Source organism: Hyperolius riggenbachi, chromosome 5 (assembly GCF_040937935.1).
Source record: "Hyperolius riggenbachi isolate aHypRig1 chromosome 5, aHypRig1.pri, whole genome shotgun sequence".
NCBI lineage: Eukaryota > Metazoa > Chordata > Amphibia > Anura > Hyperoliidae > Hyperolius > Hyperolius riggenbachi.
The window spans coordinates 415,022,935-415,038,557 of NC_090650.1; the positions used below are offsets into that span (position 1 = coordinate 415,022,935).

Sequence of the window (15,623 nt, forward strand, 5' to 3'; positions counted from 1 at the left end):
CTGTCCAAGTTTTGATTTTTCTACAGTAAAAAAAAAAAAAAAATCCTTAGCATTTCCCATTTTAACTGTGGCTATTTTTAAGCCAATCCTGATGCAATTTCCTCCCTTACTATCGTGTATGCATTGCCCGCCCTACACTATAGAAAGTGCATTGTCTCAGCATGAGAAACATTGGCCAATCAGAGAAGAAGAGAGGTGTGGGAGGGGAAAAAAGGGCGTAAAGAGGCTTCAGCCAATCGGGCTGCATTAGTGAAGTCTGAGAGGAAATAGAGAAGCAAAAAAGGACAACACAGCATGCCCTGCAACTTCCTTTTTTAGTACCACATTGGAGTCAGGTAAACTGGGGAATGATCATTTATCAACAAGAAAATAGTGATTTTTAACTTTTGGATTGCCTGGTTAGCATCCTTATTACTGGTTTACCAGATAAAAATAAAGAATTGATTTTTAATTTTATGCCCGACACTTTAAAGAGGATCTGTAACATGAAAAGATCCCCTGGGGGGTACTCACCTCGGGTGGGGGAAGCCTCCGGATCCTAATGAGGCTTCCCACGCCGTCCTCCATCCGTCAGGGGTCTCGCTGCAGCCCTCCGTGGAGTCTGTGCAGCGGTGACGTCAATATTTACCTTCCTGGCTCCTGCGCAGGCGCTCTGACGGCTGTCGGCTCCGAACTACACGGAAATACCCGATCGCCGTCGGGTCCGCTCTACTGCGCAGGCGCAAGTGTCCTGCGCCTGCGCAGTAGAGCAGACCCGAATGAGATCGGGTATTTCTGTGTAGTTCGGAACGGAAAGCCGGCACAGCGCCCCCCGCTGGAGCCAGCAAAGGTAAATATTGAACTGACAGTCGGCACAGTCGCCGGCTGTTCGGAGGGCTGCGGCGAGACCCCCGTGGGACGCAGGACGGCGTGGGAAGCCTCATTAGGATCCGGAGGCTTCCCCCACCCGAGGTGAGTACCCCCCAGGGGATCTTTTTAATGTTACAGAGTCTCTTTAAGAGGCAAAACTAATATATGAAATACTCATTACATACAAAGCAAGATATTTCAAGACAGATGATTATGGCTCACAGCTTATGAGAACCTCCAAATCAACATCTCAGACCATCAGAATATTGTGAAAATGTTCAATATTCTTGGCTCAAAGTGTCAGAATCTAATCAGCTAATTCATCCAAAACTCCTGCAAAGGGTTCCCATTTCATATATTAGTTTCACTTTTTCAGTTGACTTACTGAAATAAATGGACTTTTGCACGATATTCTACTTTTTCTGAATTTCACTTGTATTTCCAAAGGTTAAAATCATTTTTAAAAATGGGAAACAGCAAGAAAGTCGGTGGTAAAGAAACAGAGCTGTGGATCGGAGGATCTAAAACCCAATCTACACGATTCGATTAAGATTCTATTTACGATTCGATTAAATCCGACATGTCTGATCGGGACTAGATTCGATTCAATTCGATTTGCCATTGCAAAACAATGGCAAATCGAATCCCGATCGGACATGTTAGATTTAATCGGATCGTAAATAGAATCGTAATCGAATCGTATAAAGAATCGTATTGTGTAGATTGGTCTTTAGAGTACCGGCGTGGGACAGGACAGCTGCAGGAGGCTTCGAGAAGCCACAGGTAAGTGAATTTTTTTTAACAAAGATTCACTTACCTGGGTCTTCTCGAAGCCCCCTGCAGCCATCCTGTCACACGCCGGTACTCAAAGATCCTCCGGTCCACTGCAACTTACAAGTCGACTGCCACTGCATCTTCGTTTGCCCTCGCGTGGCCAGGAGCGTCCTGCGCAGTATGAGAAAATCTCTACTGGACCTGCACAGGTTGCTCCCAGTGACGGGAGTACAAACAAGGACGCGCACGACCAGGAGGAGCAGTGGACGGCGACCAGCGAAAGAGAAAGTGAGCCGCGGCGTGGGACCGGAGAATCGTTCTAGGTATGCGCGGGCACCGGATGGCTGCAGGGGGCTGGCAGAGACCCCAGGTAAGTGAAACTTTTTTCGTAACAATCGTCAGGTCCGCTTTAAGGGCTGAATTTTAAGACTGAATGCCGAATAGCAGCCTTGACAGTCTGCTACAAAATCTGCTTCTTTCCGCAGTAATTCAAAATACAAGCCATTTGAAAACCACAGCCCTGTCCTGTTAGCAAAAATAGAAGGGTTTTGACTTCTGTTTACTTTTCAGCAGAACCGTAGCTGAATTTGGCTGGATTATTTGCACAGATAAAAGGATTATTATTTTTTCCATTGCATGGCTCAAAATGAATAAATAAAAACAAACAGGGACCTCAGACAAGTCATATTTTGGGCAAGTACACTGTGGCCCTTAGTCAATTCACTTTTTCTCCTGAGTTTTCTACTAGGAGATTTTTCATCTTCTGTTTAAAATAACTTTTCAGTACTTTCCAATTGAAAAAGTACCAAAAAGTGGGTGAAATAGTATCAAAATAATTTCTAGTATTTTCTTGCTTTTTGAAAACTTGTAACGACAAAAAGTTCCCCTGGGGGTATTCACCTCGGCTGGGGGAAGCCTCCAGATCCTATCGAGGCTTCCCCCGTCCGTGTCCCACGGCGGCGGCGAAAAAGCCCCCTGAAACGGCGGGAATGTAAATATTTACCTTCCCGACTCCAGTGCAGGCGCAATATCGGCTCTCCGCTCGGAGATAAGCGTAAATAGCCGATCGCTGTTGGGACGCTCTACTGCACAGACGCAAGTCGCCTGCGTAGTAGAGCAGACCTGACAGAGTTCGGCTATTTCCTCCCATCTCCGTGCTGAGAGCCGCAACAGCACCCCCGCTGGAGCCAGGGAAGGTAAGTATATTAGCCTTGTCAAGCCAAGATTGCAGGACGATTCGGGGGAGCCAGCGCTGGATTTCCTGCAGCTACAGGAGGAGGGGGGGGGGAGCCTCATTGGGACCCTGAGGTTTCCCCCTACCAAGGCGAGTACCCCCCAGGGGATGTTGTTTTTTGTTACAGGTTCTCTTTAAACGGCATTTTATTGCCGAGGTGTGAAAATACCACAAAGGACAAAAACTCAGAATAAATGTCATTAGATGGGCCTATGTACTCAGGTTTATCTCTACGCCAGAAAAGAGAACTTGTTTACAGCTGTCACTTTCCTGCAGTAACTGATAAGTCAGCAGCAATGTGCAGAGAAATAAGATCTGTAATGCTGGGAATACACAATGCGTTTCTGCTGCAGAGAGATGGATACGATACATAATTTCCGACATGTCCGATGTCACGTTCCATCATTTTGCCGCTCGATTTCTGACAGACGTGAATGGAAAAAGATAACAAAAACATGCAGAAGATAAGAGGATCGAAAAAACCATCGAATAGCGAATCGAGTGGCAGAAACGCATTGAGTTTTCCCAGCATAAGCCTCCTTTACACAGCACAATTTCCCATCAGATAGACAGATCTATTAGATAGAGCTAATCAGAAATTGAATCGTTTGTAGACGCAAAATTGATCTGAAACAATTTAGACGATAGATTTTGCTTTGATAAGTACCCAAAATCTATTGCAAAATGTAACGCAATCCGATTGGACCGGTTGGAAATTATCTAATCGATCCGTCTAAAAGATACGATCAATTGTACAGTGTAGATGAGGCTTTAGGCCTCATCTACACTGTACAATTTTCCACCAGATCAACGGCTCTATTAGATAATTTCCAACCGGTCCAATCAGATTGCAATAGATTTAGTGTACTTATCAAAGCAAAATCTATCGCAAAGTTGATCAGAAACATTTGGACATCATGTGTGGATTTGGACATCTACACATGATGCAATATCTTATCAGATCAGCGGTTGATCTAATGGAAAATTGCACCATGTAGATGAGGCTGGGTACACACAGTAAGATTTTCCGTGTGATTTTGCGACCCGATCGTTTTTCCCCGCACGATTCCGCACTCGAGTCTCTTATCTTCATTCGTTTTTCTTATTGTTTTCCTTTCACCGCTATGAGAAATTGAGCGCAGAAACGATCGGGAGCAATATCGGACATGACGGATTTTATCTATCGGATACATCTATCGCACGGAAAATCATACCGTGTGTATTAGGCATTAGAAATGTTGTCGGGTGGAGACCCCAAGCGAAGGGGGAGAAGAAGGGCGTCATTCTGAATACCTGTGCAGACATCAGACTGATAACTAAGCATTTTAGAGGTTTTATGGCAATTAAAAATGACCCCTTTTTCACTTTGACTGAAACAGATGGGAATGAATTCCCATAAAGTGTGACTGTCGGGCATAAAATCAAAATTCAATTCTTTATTTTTATCTGGTAAACAAGTAACAAGGATGCCAACCAGGCAATCTAAAAGTTAAAATCTCTATTACTTTTCTTGTTTATAAAGGATCATTCCCCAGTTTACCTGACTCTTATTTGGTACGTTGCCGCACAAAGGAAGTTGCAGGGCATGCTGGGTTGTCTTTTTTTTTGCTTCTTTATTTCCCCTCAGACTAAACCAATGTACAGAAGCAAAAAAGGACAACCCAGCATGCCCTGCAACTTCCTTTGTGCGGCAACGTACCAAATAAGAGTCAGGTAAACTGGGGAATGATCATTTATCAGCAAGAAAAGTAATAGTGATTTTAACTTTTGGATTGCCCGATTAGCAGATTTTTACCAGATAAAAGTAAAGAATTGATTTTTGATTTTATGCCCGACAGTTACACTTTAAAGCGGTATTGTCACCATAAAAATCACATTTCAACAGCAACTGGTCTGAGTGTATTAAAGAGAATCCGAGGTGGGATTTAATTATGTTACTGGGGCACAGAGGCTGGTTGTGCACACTAAGACCAGCCTCTGTTGCCCCATGGTGTGCCTCCCATGTCCCCCCTGCGCGCCGCTATTGCCCCCGCAGTGCTGGCGACACGCAGCGCGTCGCCAGCACGTTTACCTAAGAGCTGTCAGTCAGCGACGCTCCCCCGCATCGGCGCTACCCGCCCGTGTCCCTTCCCTCCTATCAGCGGGAGGGAAGGGACACAGGCAGGTAGCGCCGATGCGGAGGAGGCGGAGGAGCGGCGCTGACAGACAGCGCTTAGGTAAACATTGTGCTGGCGACACGCTGTGTGTCGCCAGCACTGCGGGGGGTATAGCGGCGCGCAGGGGGGACATGGGAGGCACACCATGGGGCAACAGAGGCTGGTCTTAGTGTGCACAGCCAGCCTCTGTGCCCCAGTAACATAATTAAATCCCACCTCGGGATCTCTTTAAGTGATAAAGATGCTAATCTTGCATTCAAAACGTTTTTCTGCTGTTACGGTTTGGAGTTATTACATACTATAGGAGCACTGGCCTTAGTGCCAAACAGTGCCAACAAGTTAAATGCTGGGAGTTCTTTTTATCTATAATATATTCCTCCTCTTCCTTTTATTTCCTTGCTTAGCTGATCACTTGTGTTTACAAGCAAGGCTGAGGTGACTCAGTGATTGGATGTGTAAATAAAAAAAAAAAAAAAAAAAAAGACTCTGGGAGGAGGGCAGCTAATGAATACACAATGAGCAAGAGAAGGGAGGGGGGGAAACAAGAGTCAGGGAGGATATGATGTCAGCATTAGCTTGGCAAGAAGGCCACTGCCTAGAAAAGAATTTTCTGCTTTTCCTTTGTAAAATTCACATGAATCATTACGTGGATAGCACAATACATCAGTTATGCAAGTAGAAGTATTTATCTACTTATATATGTGGTTTTTATTTCTAGGTTAGCATGGGTGTCGCTTGTTCTTTAAAGGACAACTGTAATGAGAGGTATATGGAGGCTGTCAGATTTATTTCCTTTTAAACAATGCCAGTTGCCTGGCTTTCCTGCTGATCCTCTGCCTCTAATAATTTTAGCTATAGACCCTAAAATAGCATACAACAGATCAGGTAATTGTGACATTGTTAGATCTGACAAGATTAGCTGCATGCTTGTTTCTGGTGTGTGGTTCAGACACCACTGCAACCAAACAGATCAGCAGGAATGTAAGGCAACTGTTATTGTTTAGAAGGAAACAAATATGGCAGCCTCCACATAGCTCTCGTTCTCTGGCAGTAAATCAACTGCTCACAACAGTGCACTGCTGCGGTTTGATCTTTTTTTCAGTAAACTCCCTGCTGGAATCTATTGAAAAATCAATGCGTTGTGCGTGGTAGGAATAGATTAGGAAGCATTCATTTCTGAATCATTTCTTTTCTCGAGAGGTACCAATTCATTTTGGAACATTGGGTGTAAATCTATATGTGTATGGACAGATGAAGATTTCTGCAGTCAGCTATAATTCTCCAGGCATTGCAGATTATTTGAAATAGACTTTCTTGCACTGTTTGCTGAGCAGCACTCACTAAACATGTTTTTACACAGTCTGAGCAGTTCATCCGCAAACATTCCCTGTTACCATTTCCTATTCAGGTGCTCAATCATCTTCAACTACCTCAGGTATTTCTTCAAATTTTTGCTTGTTTCAATACTCAAGGCATCTTCATCAGGCAAAAAACACTGAAGAAAATTCCTTGAAGGCCAAAAGCTAGCAGGAACCTTCTATCTGCACATGGGGCCATATGCAATTCTGTTTTTCACCTGAGTTTTCACCTAGGAGATAATTTTTCATCTTTGATTTTAAATAACTTTCCAGCACTTTTCAACTTAAAAAGTACCAAAAAGTTGGTGAAAAAGTACTATCAAAATTAATTTAATCATTTTCTTGCCTTTTGGGGGCTTAAAAGGCATTTTATTGACAAGTTTAAAAATATCACCTAGGAGAAAACACAGGTGAAAAAAGTGAATTGCATATGGCCCACGGTCTGTAAAACTATTATCTTTAAGCAATGTTTTGACAATCTTTCATGACAAAGACTAAAAGGCGTTTACTTACTTGTCAATCTTCCATTTTTGAAAGTCTCCTCTTGACGTGTTTTGGGGGCTCCCATGTGTCACTGTCATCAGATTCGATTTCTTCCTCATCATCCTGATCATCCAATAGGTTGTCCTCATCTTCTTCCTCGTCCTCGAAAGGATCCAAACCAGCATCTTCTCTTTGCATGCGTTCTGCAAACCAATCCCTCACTTGCTCATAACCCATCTGAGACTTGCCAACCAAGTCGTCCAGGTCCTCCTCATTGAGGAACTTGTGCATTAAATAGTAGTCTTTCAGCAAGGCTTTGCCAGTTTTTTGCTTTACCGGGGCAGGAATCCTCTCCCAACTTGTTCTCCGTCCCCTTGGTCGACCTCTAGGCCTACCCCGCCCTTTACCCTTAGGCCGGCCTCTTCCTCTTCTCCGTGTGGAACCCTGCCCGTTCATAACAGCTTGGTTAGCATTCTTGGAGACTTGATATTCGTAGTACCACTTCAAGTGATTATTTTTAGCAGCATACCTGGTGTCGCCAAACCACCCTACAATGTCGCTTCTAGCTAAGCCAGTCTCTTGTACGAGCTGGTCATATTCTGCCGGCGTTGGCCACTGCGTACGGACAAACATATTCTTAAGTACTGTCAGTTGTTCTGGGCTCTTCTTCGCCATTTTAGCAGCTACGAAAGCTGCCTGACTTTCATCGTCCATTTCTTCCTTTATTTCTGTCTCGAGACTGTCGTTTACAGCACCTGGCTCTTCCTTTATTCCGAGGGATCGTCTTCTTTCTGCAAACCAGGCATCGATTTCTCGTTTCGTAAGTTTGGTATGAACCCTCAGCTTATTTAGCTCCTCATCAGATGGTACGGAGTTGTTCTGAAAACTTTCCTCAAGGGCTTGCACCTGTTCCACACTTTTCTCCTTGAATTTTTGGGGTGTAAAATCTGGAAAGGGGTTCCAGCTTTGCCTACGTTGTGTAGCGACTATCACAGAGGTTGGGGATTCGTTTGTTTCATCGCTGGAGTCGATAATGATGGCTCCACTGGCATCGCTGGTGAAATGCATACCATGACTGTTTTTGGAGTTTCTTTGGTTATACCGCGTATCGCTAAACCATTTTTTTATTTCTCCCTTAGTCAAGCCCGTTAATCTGATCAACCTTTCAATTTCGCTATTGTGAGGGTACTGGTTTCTTAGGTAGCTCATTTTCAGAGCGTTTAACTGTTCCTTTGACTTTTTGGCACGCAGCCCAAAAATGTCAGCTAGCATGGAAGGCTCCTGCTTGGGGAGTTGAGGGCTAGGGATGGCGGCGATTCTCTTCGTTTCAGACATCGGGTGGACCTGAGAAATTTGGCTCGCATGGAGCTGTGCGCTGTTTGGAACACCGGCAACAGTCAAAGCTATCGGTGTGCTCACGGGTAATGTGTTTGCTCCTACCTGGGTGAGCACAAGGCCAGGCTGTCCAACGATTTGGCACGTTTGTAAAATAGAAGGCAGGCCATTGGCGGCAGATGAGATCTGAGCAGGGATCACGGTTATTGTCTGAGGGACGGTATGAACTGTGCCGTTAAATTGCTTTCTCCGGGCTTCTTCCACCTCCTCTGGTGTCCAACTAACTCCGTGTTTTAGTCGTTGGGCTGAGAACCAGATCTTTATTTGTTCTTCTGTGCACTTGGTTTGGTTAGCCAGAAGACTGATCTCTGAAACGGTAGGATACGGGAACTTGTTATAGTTACCTAACAAAAGGGGATTGTTGTCCATTGCGGTATTGTATGTTGGAATGCTGCTGACGGGAATTAAGACTTTCGGGAGGAAGTTTTGCTGTGCCTGGACCGTTGTGATGACCTGTGCTAGGCTCGGCTGGAGGAGAGTAGTCGGTGCCATCACAGGATTGGCCAATTCCGGTACCTTGGTGACAATGGTAGCAGTTGGCTTTGCAGGTTCCGTTATGACCGAAGCAATCTTAGGCTCTTCTGGTGGTTGCGCCTTCGGCTGGTTCTCCACTTTCAAGTCCGTTTCCTCGGCTTCTTCCTCTGTCGTGTTCTGCGGAACGGAGATCTTTTTTTTCTCCGATTTATCCTTCATTATCTTCATGATAGGCGTCTTGCTGATCGATATCGACGACAGGTTGGACTCTGACTGCTCCTGGTTGTCTTCTTGGACAAAGCTCCCATCGAAGGTCAGATCATTGACAGTCTGTTCGAAAATGGTCTGGTTGTTGCGCTTAACCATGGCCAACTTAAAGTTCTCTTCCCCGGGATGGTGCTTCGTGTTGTGCTCTGAAAGCGAATCATACCGTTTAGTGAGAAAATTACACTCCACACAAAAATAGGAAGAATTTAGTACAACGTTGGGGTGCTCAGAATCTACATGAAAGGTAAACATATTTAAGTCCGGCGTTTGAAATGAACAATATTTACATTCATAACCACCTTCTACTAGTTTGCTTGGCTGATTGTCTGATTCGTTAGGTTCTAGTGCATCTTCCTCCTTTGCCGCGGCTTCGGGTACGGTGCTTTTCGGAGCGGTGCTCTCCGTGGCTGCTGGTAGCGGCGGGCCTTCCTCAACGTCGGAATTCATTTCTACATCTGGATCGGGTTCTCTTGCGAGCACCATGCAAGGAGTTGTTGACTTCCGTTTACTCGCCATACTGTTATAGAATATATATATAAAAAAATAATAATCTTCTAATAAAAAAAAGAAAACAAAAAAAGAAAAAAATGCTTTTGAAGTTGAAATGTGAGAGCAGTTCAACGCTGTCTCAAACCGTAGGCATCTGCTGAATGTTGTAGTGCGCCGGGGTCAGGTTAGCTTCATGGTGGTCACCTGCAAAACAGAACCAAGCAAAAAACATTATTAAAGTGAGACGGAACACAAAACATAGCAATAATCGTAGTAGCTGGATTGCAGAAAAAAAAACACTAAGACAGTTTATAAAAATTATTATTTTTTTTTTTTTTAAATATCTCACAGTTTTGTTTTATATTTAAAACTACTTTTTAACTTTTTACCATATCATTGTATCTGCTTAGTGACACATGCATTGAAGTATACCAGAGCTAAAATCTATTAACCTCCCAGGCGGTAAGCCCGACAGTGTCGGGCTAGCCGCTGTAGGGGATCGCATGGCCCCATGAGGATTTTTAAAAAAATAAAATTAGTTGTGTGTTCTTCAGCTAGCACTTGGCTAGTTAGCTGTGCCCCCCAGGTGCCCCCGGTCCCCACCAATCGCCCCCGCAATACGTACCCCCCAGGGATCCCGCAATGGCGCAGCCTCCCAATCAGCTCCAGGCTTCGCTATGGGGAGGATCAGGACTGTGCATGACGTCGATGTCGTCATGACGTCATGTCCGATCGTCGCCATAACGACAGTAAAGCTCACTGCTGCAGCTGCGGCTCTTGCGGGATCGCGGACGGGTGAGTGTTGACGGCGGCAATCGGGTGGGGTCGGAAAGGTGCCGGGGGACTTGCCGCACATAGCTAGCCTAGTGCTAGCTTACAGATACAGCGCATTTTTATTTAAAAATCCCTCCCGCGGACGCAGCCACTGCATCTGCGTACCGCCAGGGAGGTTAACTATTGACCATTTTTATCTCTTCCCTCCTCTTAGAAGCCATCTACTGCCAGGAAAGTGATTTATGGCAGTAGTTCCTTATCAGTGAGGGTTACGCTATAGTCCGAACCAGTCCCAACCCGGACAGAAACTGTCACTTGCACTCCTGATGTTTAACCCTTTTAGGCAGAAAAAAAAGAAACACAGGTCAATCTCCTTATGTCAACTAGTGTATTCTTTAACCACTAGCCGTGTTTGTGGCAGTATACTTATGCCCCGCGGGGAGAGTATTCCCGTTCCAGGGGTGTAGATAAACATCTGGATATAGTGCATGGCGCATGTGGATGTAAAATCTTTCGTCACCCTGATTTACATTCTGACATTTATCACATGGTGACATTTTTACTTCTGCTTGCTCTTTTGGCAGTTGGAAACAGCTGTAAACAGCTGTTATTTCCCACAGTGCAATGAGGTTCACAGACAGGAAGCTTTCAGGACCATGGTCCTCACAGTTTCCTGTGGGCGGGGTTTCACCACAATATCAGCCATACAGACCCCCCTGATGATCCTTTTGAGAAAAGGAAAATATTTCCCATGGGAAAGGGGGTATCAGCTATTGATTGAGATGAAGTTCAATTCTTGGTTAAGGTTTCTCTTTAAATGATGATATCTGTAACCATCAGGGGGGAAAAGTTATATATTCACCTAAGAGGAGGGAAGGCTCAGGATCCCTTAGAGCATTCCTGGTCCTCTCTGCATCCCCTCATTCTACCACCGAGCCCTCCCATTCCAGCAGCTGACTTTAAAGAGAGTCTGAAGCGAAAATGTTTTGCTATATTTACCTTTCAATTAGCTTCAGTACTCTCATTAGCAGTAAATCGCCGCAATATCCCCAAAAAATGAGGGCTGCAGACCCCCCAGGGGGGGAATCTGGCCGGCACTTCCTGGAAGGGGAAGAGCTTTCTGCTGTAGCTCTGCCTCTTCTGATGTCAATCGTGGCGGAGCGCCACCTCTCCCCGCCCCTCTCACTCTTTCCACAGAGAGGGGCAGGGAGAGGCGGCGATCGACGGCAGGAGAGCCAGAGCTACAGCTCATAGCTCTGCCTCCCGGGGGTTTGGGGGGTCTGCAGCCCTCGTTTTTCGGCGGGGATGCGGCGGTTTACCGCTGATGAGAATTAAAAGCTAATTAAAAAAGGTAAATATAGCAAAAATTTTCGCTTCAGAGTCTAACATCGAAGAGGCTTTTTGTTCTCCTCGGAAGGCTGTGGATGTACTCAGGTCTCCAAGTTTGTCAAAAGACGAGCGGCTCCACACTGCACATGTGCAACTACTTCGCTGCTCTTTTTCAGAAGTAGTGGGTGGAGCCTACAACAGCCAATTAAAAATCATCTATTGATTTTCAAGGGGAATATTTAAATTGCTGCCATTCTTAGACTGTTAATGGCAGAGGCCTTAAATCTGCTGCAGTCAGTCATTAACCATTTAAGTACCAGTGGTCTCTGCCCCCTTAAAGGACCAGAGACCGCTGGTACAGAAACGGCAGAATCACGACGATCGCCGCACGTTGGGAACCTGGGCCACCCATGAGCCGCTTTCATTGGCTCCTGACCCTGTCTTTGAATGTAAAACAATGGGAGTTGCTTACATTGAAAGACAGGGCCAGGAGTCAATGCTGGCTCACAGGACTCTGCCGTCACAGAGACAGGTAGGGCGAGTGAGCTGTGACGGGAGTTCAGCAGCGAGATCGGCAGGAGTAACGAAGGAGGTGGCTGCGTACAGCGGTGGCAAATTGAAATCTACGCCCTGGCAGCCAGATAGCCATCAAAACAGGGCGTAGATTTCAACTAGCACAGTCCTAAAGTAGGGGTTCAAATTTACTAAAGGGGTGGAGCCACAAACAGCCAATCAGATTTCTTTGGTGGATAAACTGCTTCCATTCATACAATTTTGATGCCAGGAATCCGAAAGTTCACAAACTTGGTCATTGAGTGACTGTGTCAAGGTTACAAAAGTGGGTGGCGACAAATACAAATTTTACAGGGAAAATGTAAACTGCAGCCATTCTTACACTGTTAATCGCAGGGCTCTTAAAGGACCACTATCGCGAAAATCTTAAGATTAAAAAAATACATGTATACACATACAAATAAGAAGTAGGTTTCTTCCAGAGTGAAATGAGCCATAAATTAAGTTTCTCCTGTGTTGCTGCCACTTTCAGTAGGTAGTAGAAATCTGACAGAACCGACAGGTTTTGGACTAGCCCATCTCCTCATTTTACTCTGGAAGAAAAATACTTATTTGTTGTGTATGTTAACATGCATTTGACAGTTTTCAAATTTTCGCCATAGTGGTTGTTTAAACTTTGCAGTTGGTGACCGGGAAAAATATTCAGAAAAGTGGGTGGAGCCTACAACATAAACAGGATGCTTATACAGTACACAAACATTAGACTGATCCAGAGGTTGGCTATGTACAGAGTGTCAGTCATGCACACACACAGGTGATGGGAGTCAGAGGTCGGCCACACCCACACAGGCGATGGGAGTCAGAGGTCGGCCACACCCACACAGGCGATGGGAGTCAGAGGTCGGCCACACCCACACAGAAATGATGGAATCATAGATCAGTGACGAAACAGATGATGGGAGCCATGGGAGTCACAGATCAGCAGCCACATACAGGCAGACGATGGAGTCACAGATCAGTAGCCACACACAGGCAGATGATGGAGTCACAGATCAGCAGCCACACACAGGCAGACGATGGAGCCACAGATCAGCAGCCACACACAGGCAGTTGATGGAGTCACAGATCAGCAGCCACACACAGGTAGACGATGGAGTCACAGATCAGCAGCCACACACAGGCAGACGATGGAGTCACAGATCAGCAGCCACACACAGGCAGACGATGGAGTCACAGATCAGCAGCCACACACAGGCAGACGATGGAGTCACAGATCAGCAGCCACACAGGCAGACGATGGAGTCACAGATCAGCAGCCGCACGCAGGCAGACGATGGAGTCACAGATCAGCAGCCACACACAGGCAGACGATGGAGTCACAGATCAGCAGCCACACACAGGCAGACGATGGAGTCACAGATCAGCAGCCACACACAGGCAGACGATGGAGTCACAGATCAGCAGCCACACAGGCAGACAATGGAGTCACAGATCAGCAGCCACACAGGCAGACGATGGAGTCACAGATCAGCAGCCACACACAGGCAGACGATGGAGTCACAGATCAGCAGCCGCACACAGGCAGACGATGGAGTCACAGATCAGCAGCCGCACACAGGCAGACGATGGAGTCACAGATCAGCAGCCGCACGCAGGCAGACGATGGAGTCACAGATCAGCAGCCGCACGCAGGCAGATGATGGAGTCACAGATCAGCCGCCGTACACAGGCAGACGATGGAGTCACAGATCAGCAGCCACACAAAGGCAGACGATGGGAGGCACAGATCAGCAGCCGCACGCAGGCAGACGATGGAGTCACAGATCAGCAGCCGCACGCAGGCAGACGATGGAGTCACAGATCAGCAGCCACACAAAGGCAGACGATGGGAGGCACAGATCAGCAGCCATGCACAGGCAGACGTTGGAGTCACAGATCAGCAGCCGCACGCAGACGATGGAGTCACAGATCAGCAGCCACACACAGGCAGATGATGGAGTCGCAGATCATCAGCTACACACAGGCAGACGAAGCCACAGATCAGCAGTCACGCACAGGCAGACGATGGAGTCACAGATCAGCAGCCACACACAGGCAGACGATGGGAGTCACAGATCAGCAGCCACACACAGGCAGACGATGGAGTCACAGATCGGCAGCCACACACAAGCAGACGATGTCACAGATCAGCAGCCACACACAGGCAGACGATGGAGTCACAGATCGGCAGCCACACACAAGCAGACGATGTCACAGATCAGCAGCCACACACAGGCAGACGATGGAGTCACAGATCAGCAGCCACACACAGGCAGACGATGGGAGTCACAGATCAGCAGCCACACACAAGCAGACGATGTCACAGATCAGCAGCCACCCACAGGCAGACGATGGAGTCACAGATCAGCAGCCACACACAGGCAGACGATGGGAGTCACAGATCAGCAGCCACACACAGGCAGACGATGGAGTCACAGATCAGCAGCCACACACAGGCAGACGATGGGAGTCACAGATCAGCAGCCACACACAAGCAGACGATGTCACAGATCAGCAGCCACACACAGGCAGACGATGGAGTCACAGATCGGCAGCCACACACAAGCAGACGATGTCACAGATCAGCAGCCACACACAGGCAGACGATCGGTTTGGGGTCGGTCAGCCAGTCTGGGCCCCCTCCCCCCTCCAGAGTGCGGCCTGCGGATCACGGTGCTCCCCTCCCCCACAGGCAGGTAGCGGGGCTCCCGGGCAGGCCGGCAGGGGCGGCATTACCTCTCCCCGGCGGGTGTCAGCGCTGGGCTCCGGCCTCCTTCCGCTCCGGCCCGGCCGCCATCTTCCCCGGCCACACAGGAGGGGCCTCACCCGTCCTCCGCTCGCCTCTCCCCGCCGGACTCTCCGCTCTCCGCCGCCACCAGCACCGGCCGGGAGGATTTTTCCGCCTTCCGAATTTTTTTATTCTCCTATTTTCTTGTTTTTTTTTCTTTTCCTCTTTTTTTTTGGCGGTAATAGTGGGCGGGGCTAGGCGGCGAGTGGTGAAATGTCTAACGTGGCCCCGCCCACCGCCAGACTCCCCGCCGCCGCCCCGCGACTCCCCGAGTCCCGCAATGTGTCCCCCTCTGTCTGCCCCTCCTGGGGTCTCCCACCGACCCCCCCAGAGCAGGGACGGGGCAGAGATGACGCACTGTGCCGATATCGGGGTGTCTGTGCTGCAGAGCGACCTCCATATGTCACCCAGGAGGGGGGCTGGAGCACTACAACTCCCAGCTTCTCTGCATGGCCTCCCCTTCCCCTATAGCCACCAGGGAAAGATAGTGAGCAGACAGGGAAATGAGGCCCAGCTGGACACTTCACTAAGGGGGAGATCTGCCAGGGAGAAAAAGTTTTATTAGTATTTTTGTTTTGTTAGTATTTTTTTTAGTATTTTTATTTAGTTAGGGCAGGTTCACACGGACGCTGGGCACCTTTACCGCCAAGCATTTGGGACTCATTGGCTAAGTGCTTCTATTCAAGTGAATGGGAGCGTTT

General features: G+C 47.3%; 1 protein-coding gene across 4 annotated transcripts in view; it reads right to left on the bottom strand.

The window, feature by feature from the left end:
* ZHX1 (zinc fingers and homeoboxes 1) overlaps positions 1-15,134 on the bottom strand; it is a 60,050-nt gene extending 44,916 nt beyond the window's left edge. For 2 of the 4 annotated variants that reach the window (XM_068237987.1, XM_068237985.1), the window contains exons 1-2: positions 14,871-15,134; positions 6,885-9,683 (exon numbers count right to left, since the gene is read on the bottom strand). In XM_068237987.1, coding sequence (XP_068094088.1) covers positions 6,888-9,506 — 2,619 coding nt within the window. In that variant the 5' untranslated portion in view covers positions 9,507-9,683; positions 14,871-15,134 and the 3' untranslated portion in view covers positions 6,885-6,887. Of the gene's footprint in view, positions 1-6,884; positions 9,684-14,870 lie in introns of those variants that run through there. The other 2 variants (XM_068237988.1, XM_068237989.1) reach the window with 2 other exon arrangements.
* Positions 15,135-15,623: the final 489 nt, after the last annotated feature.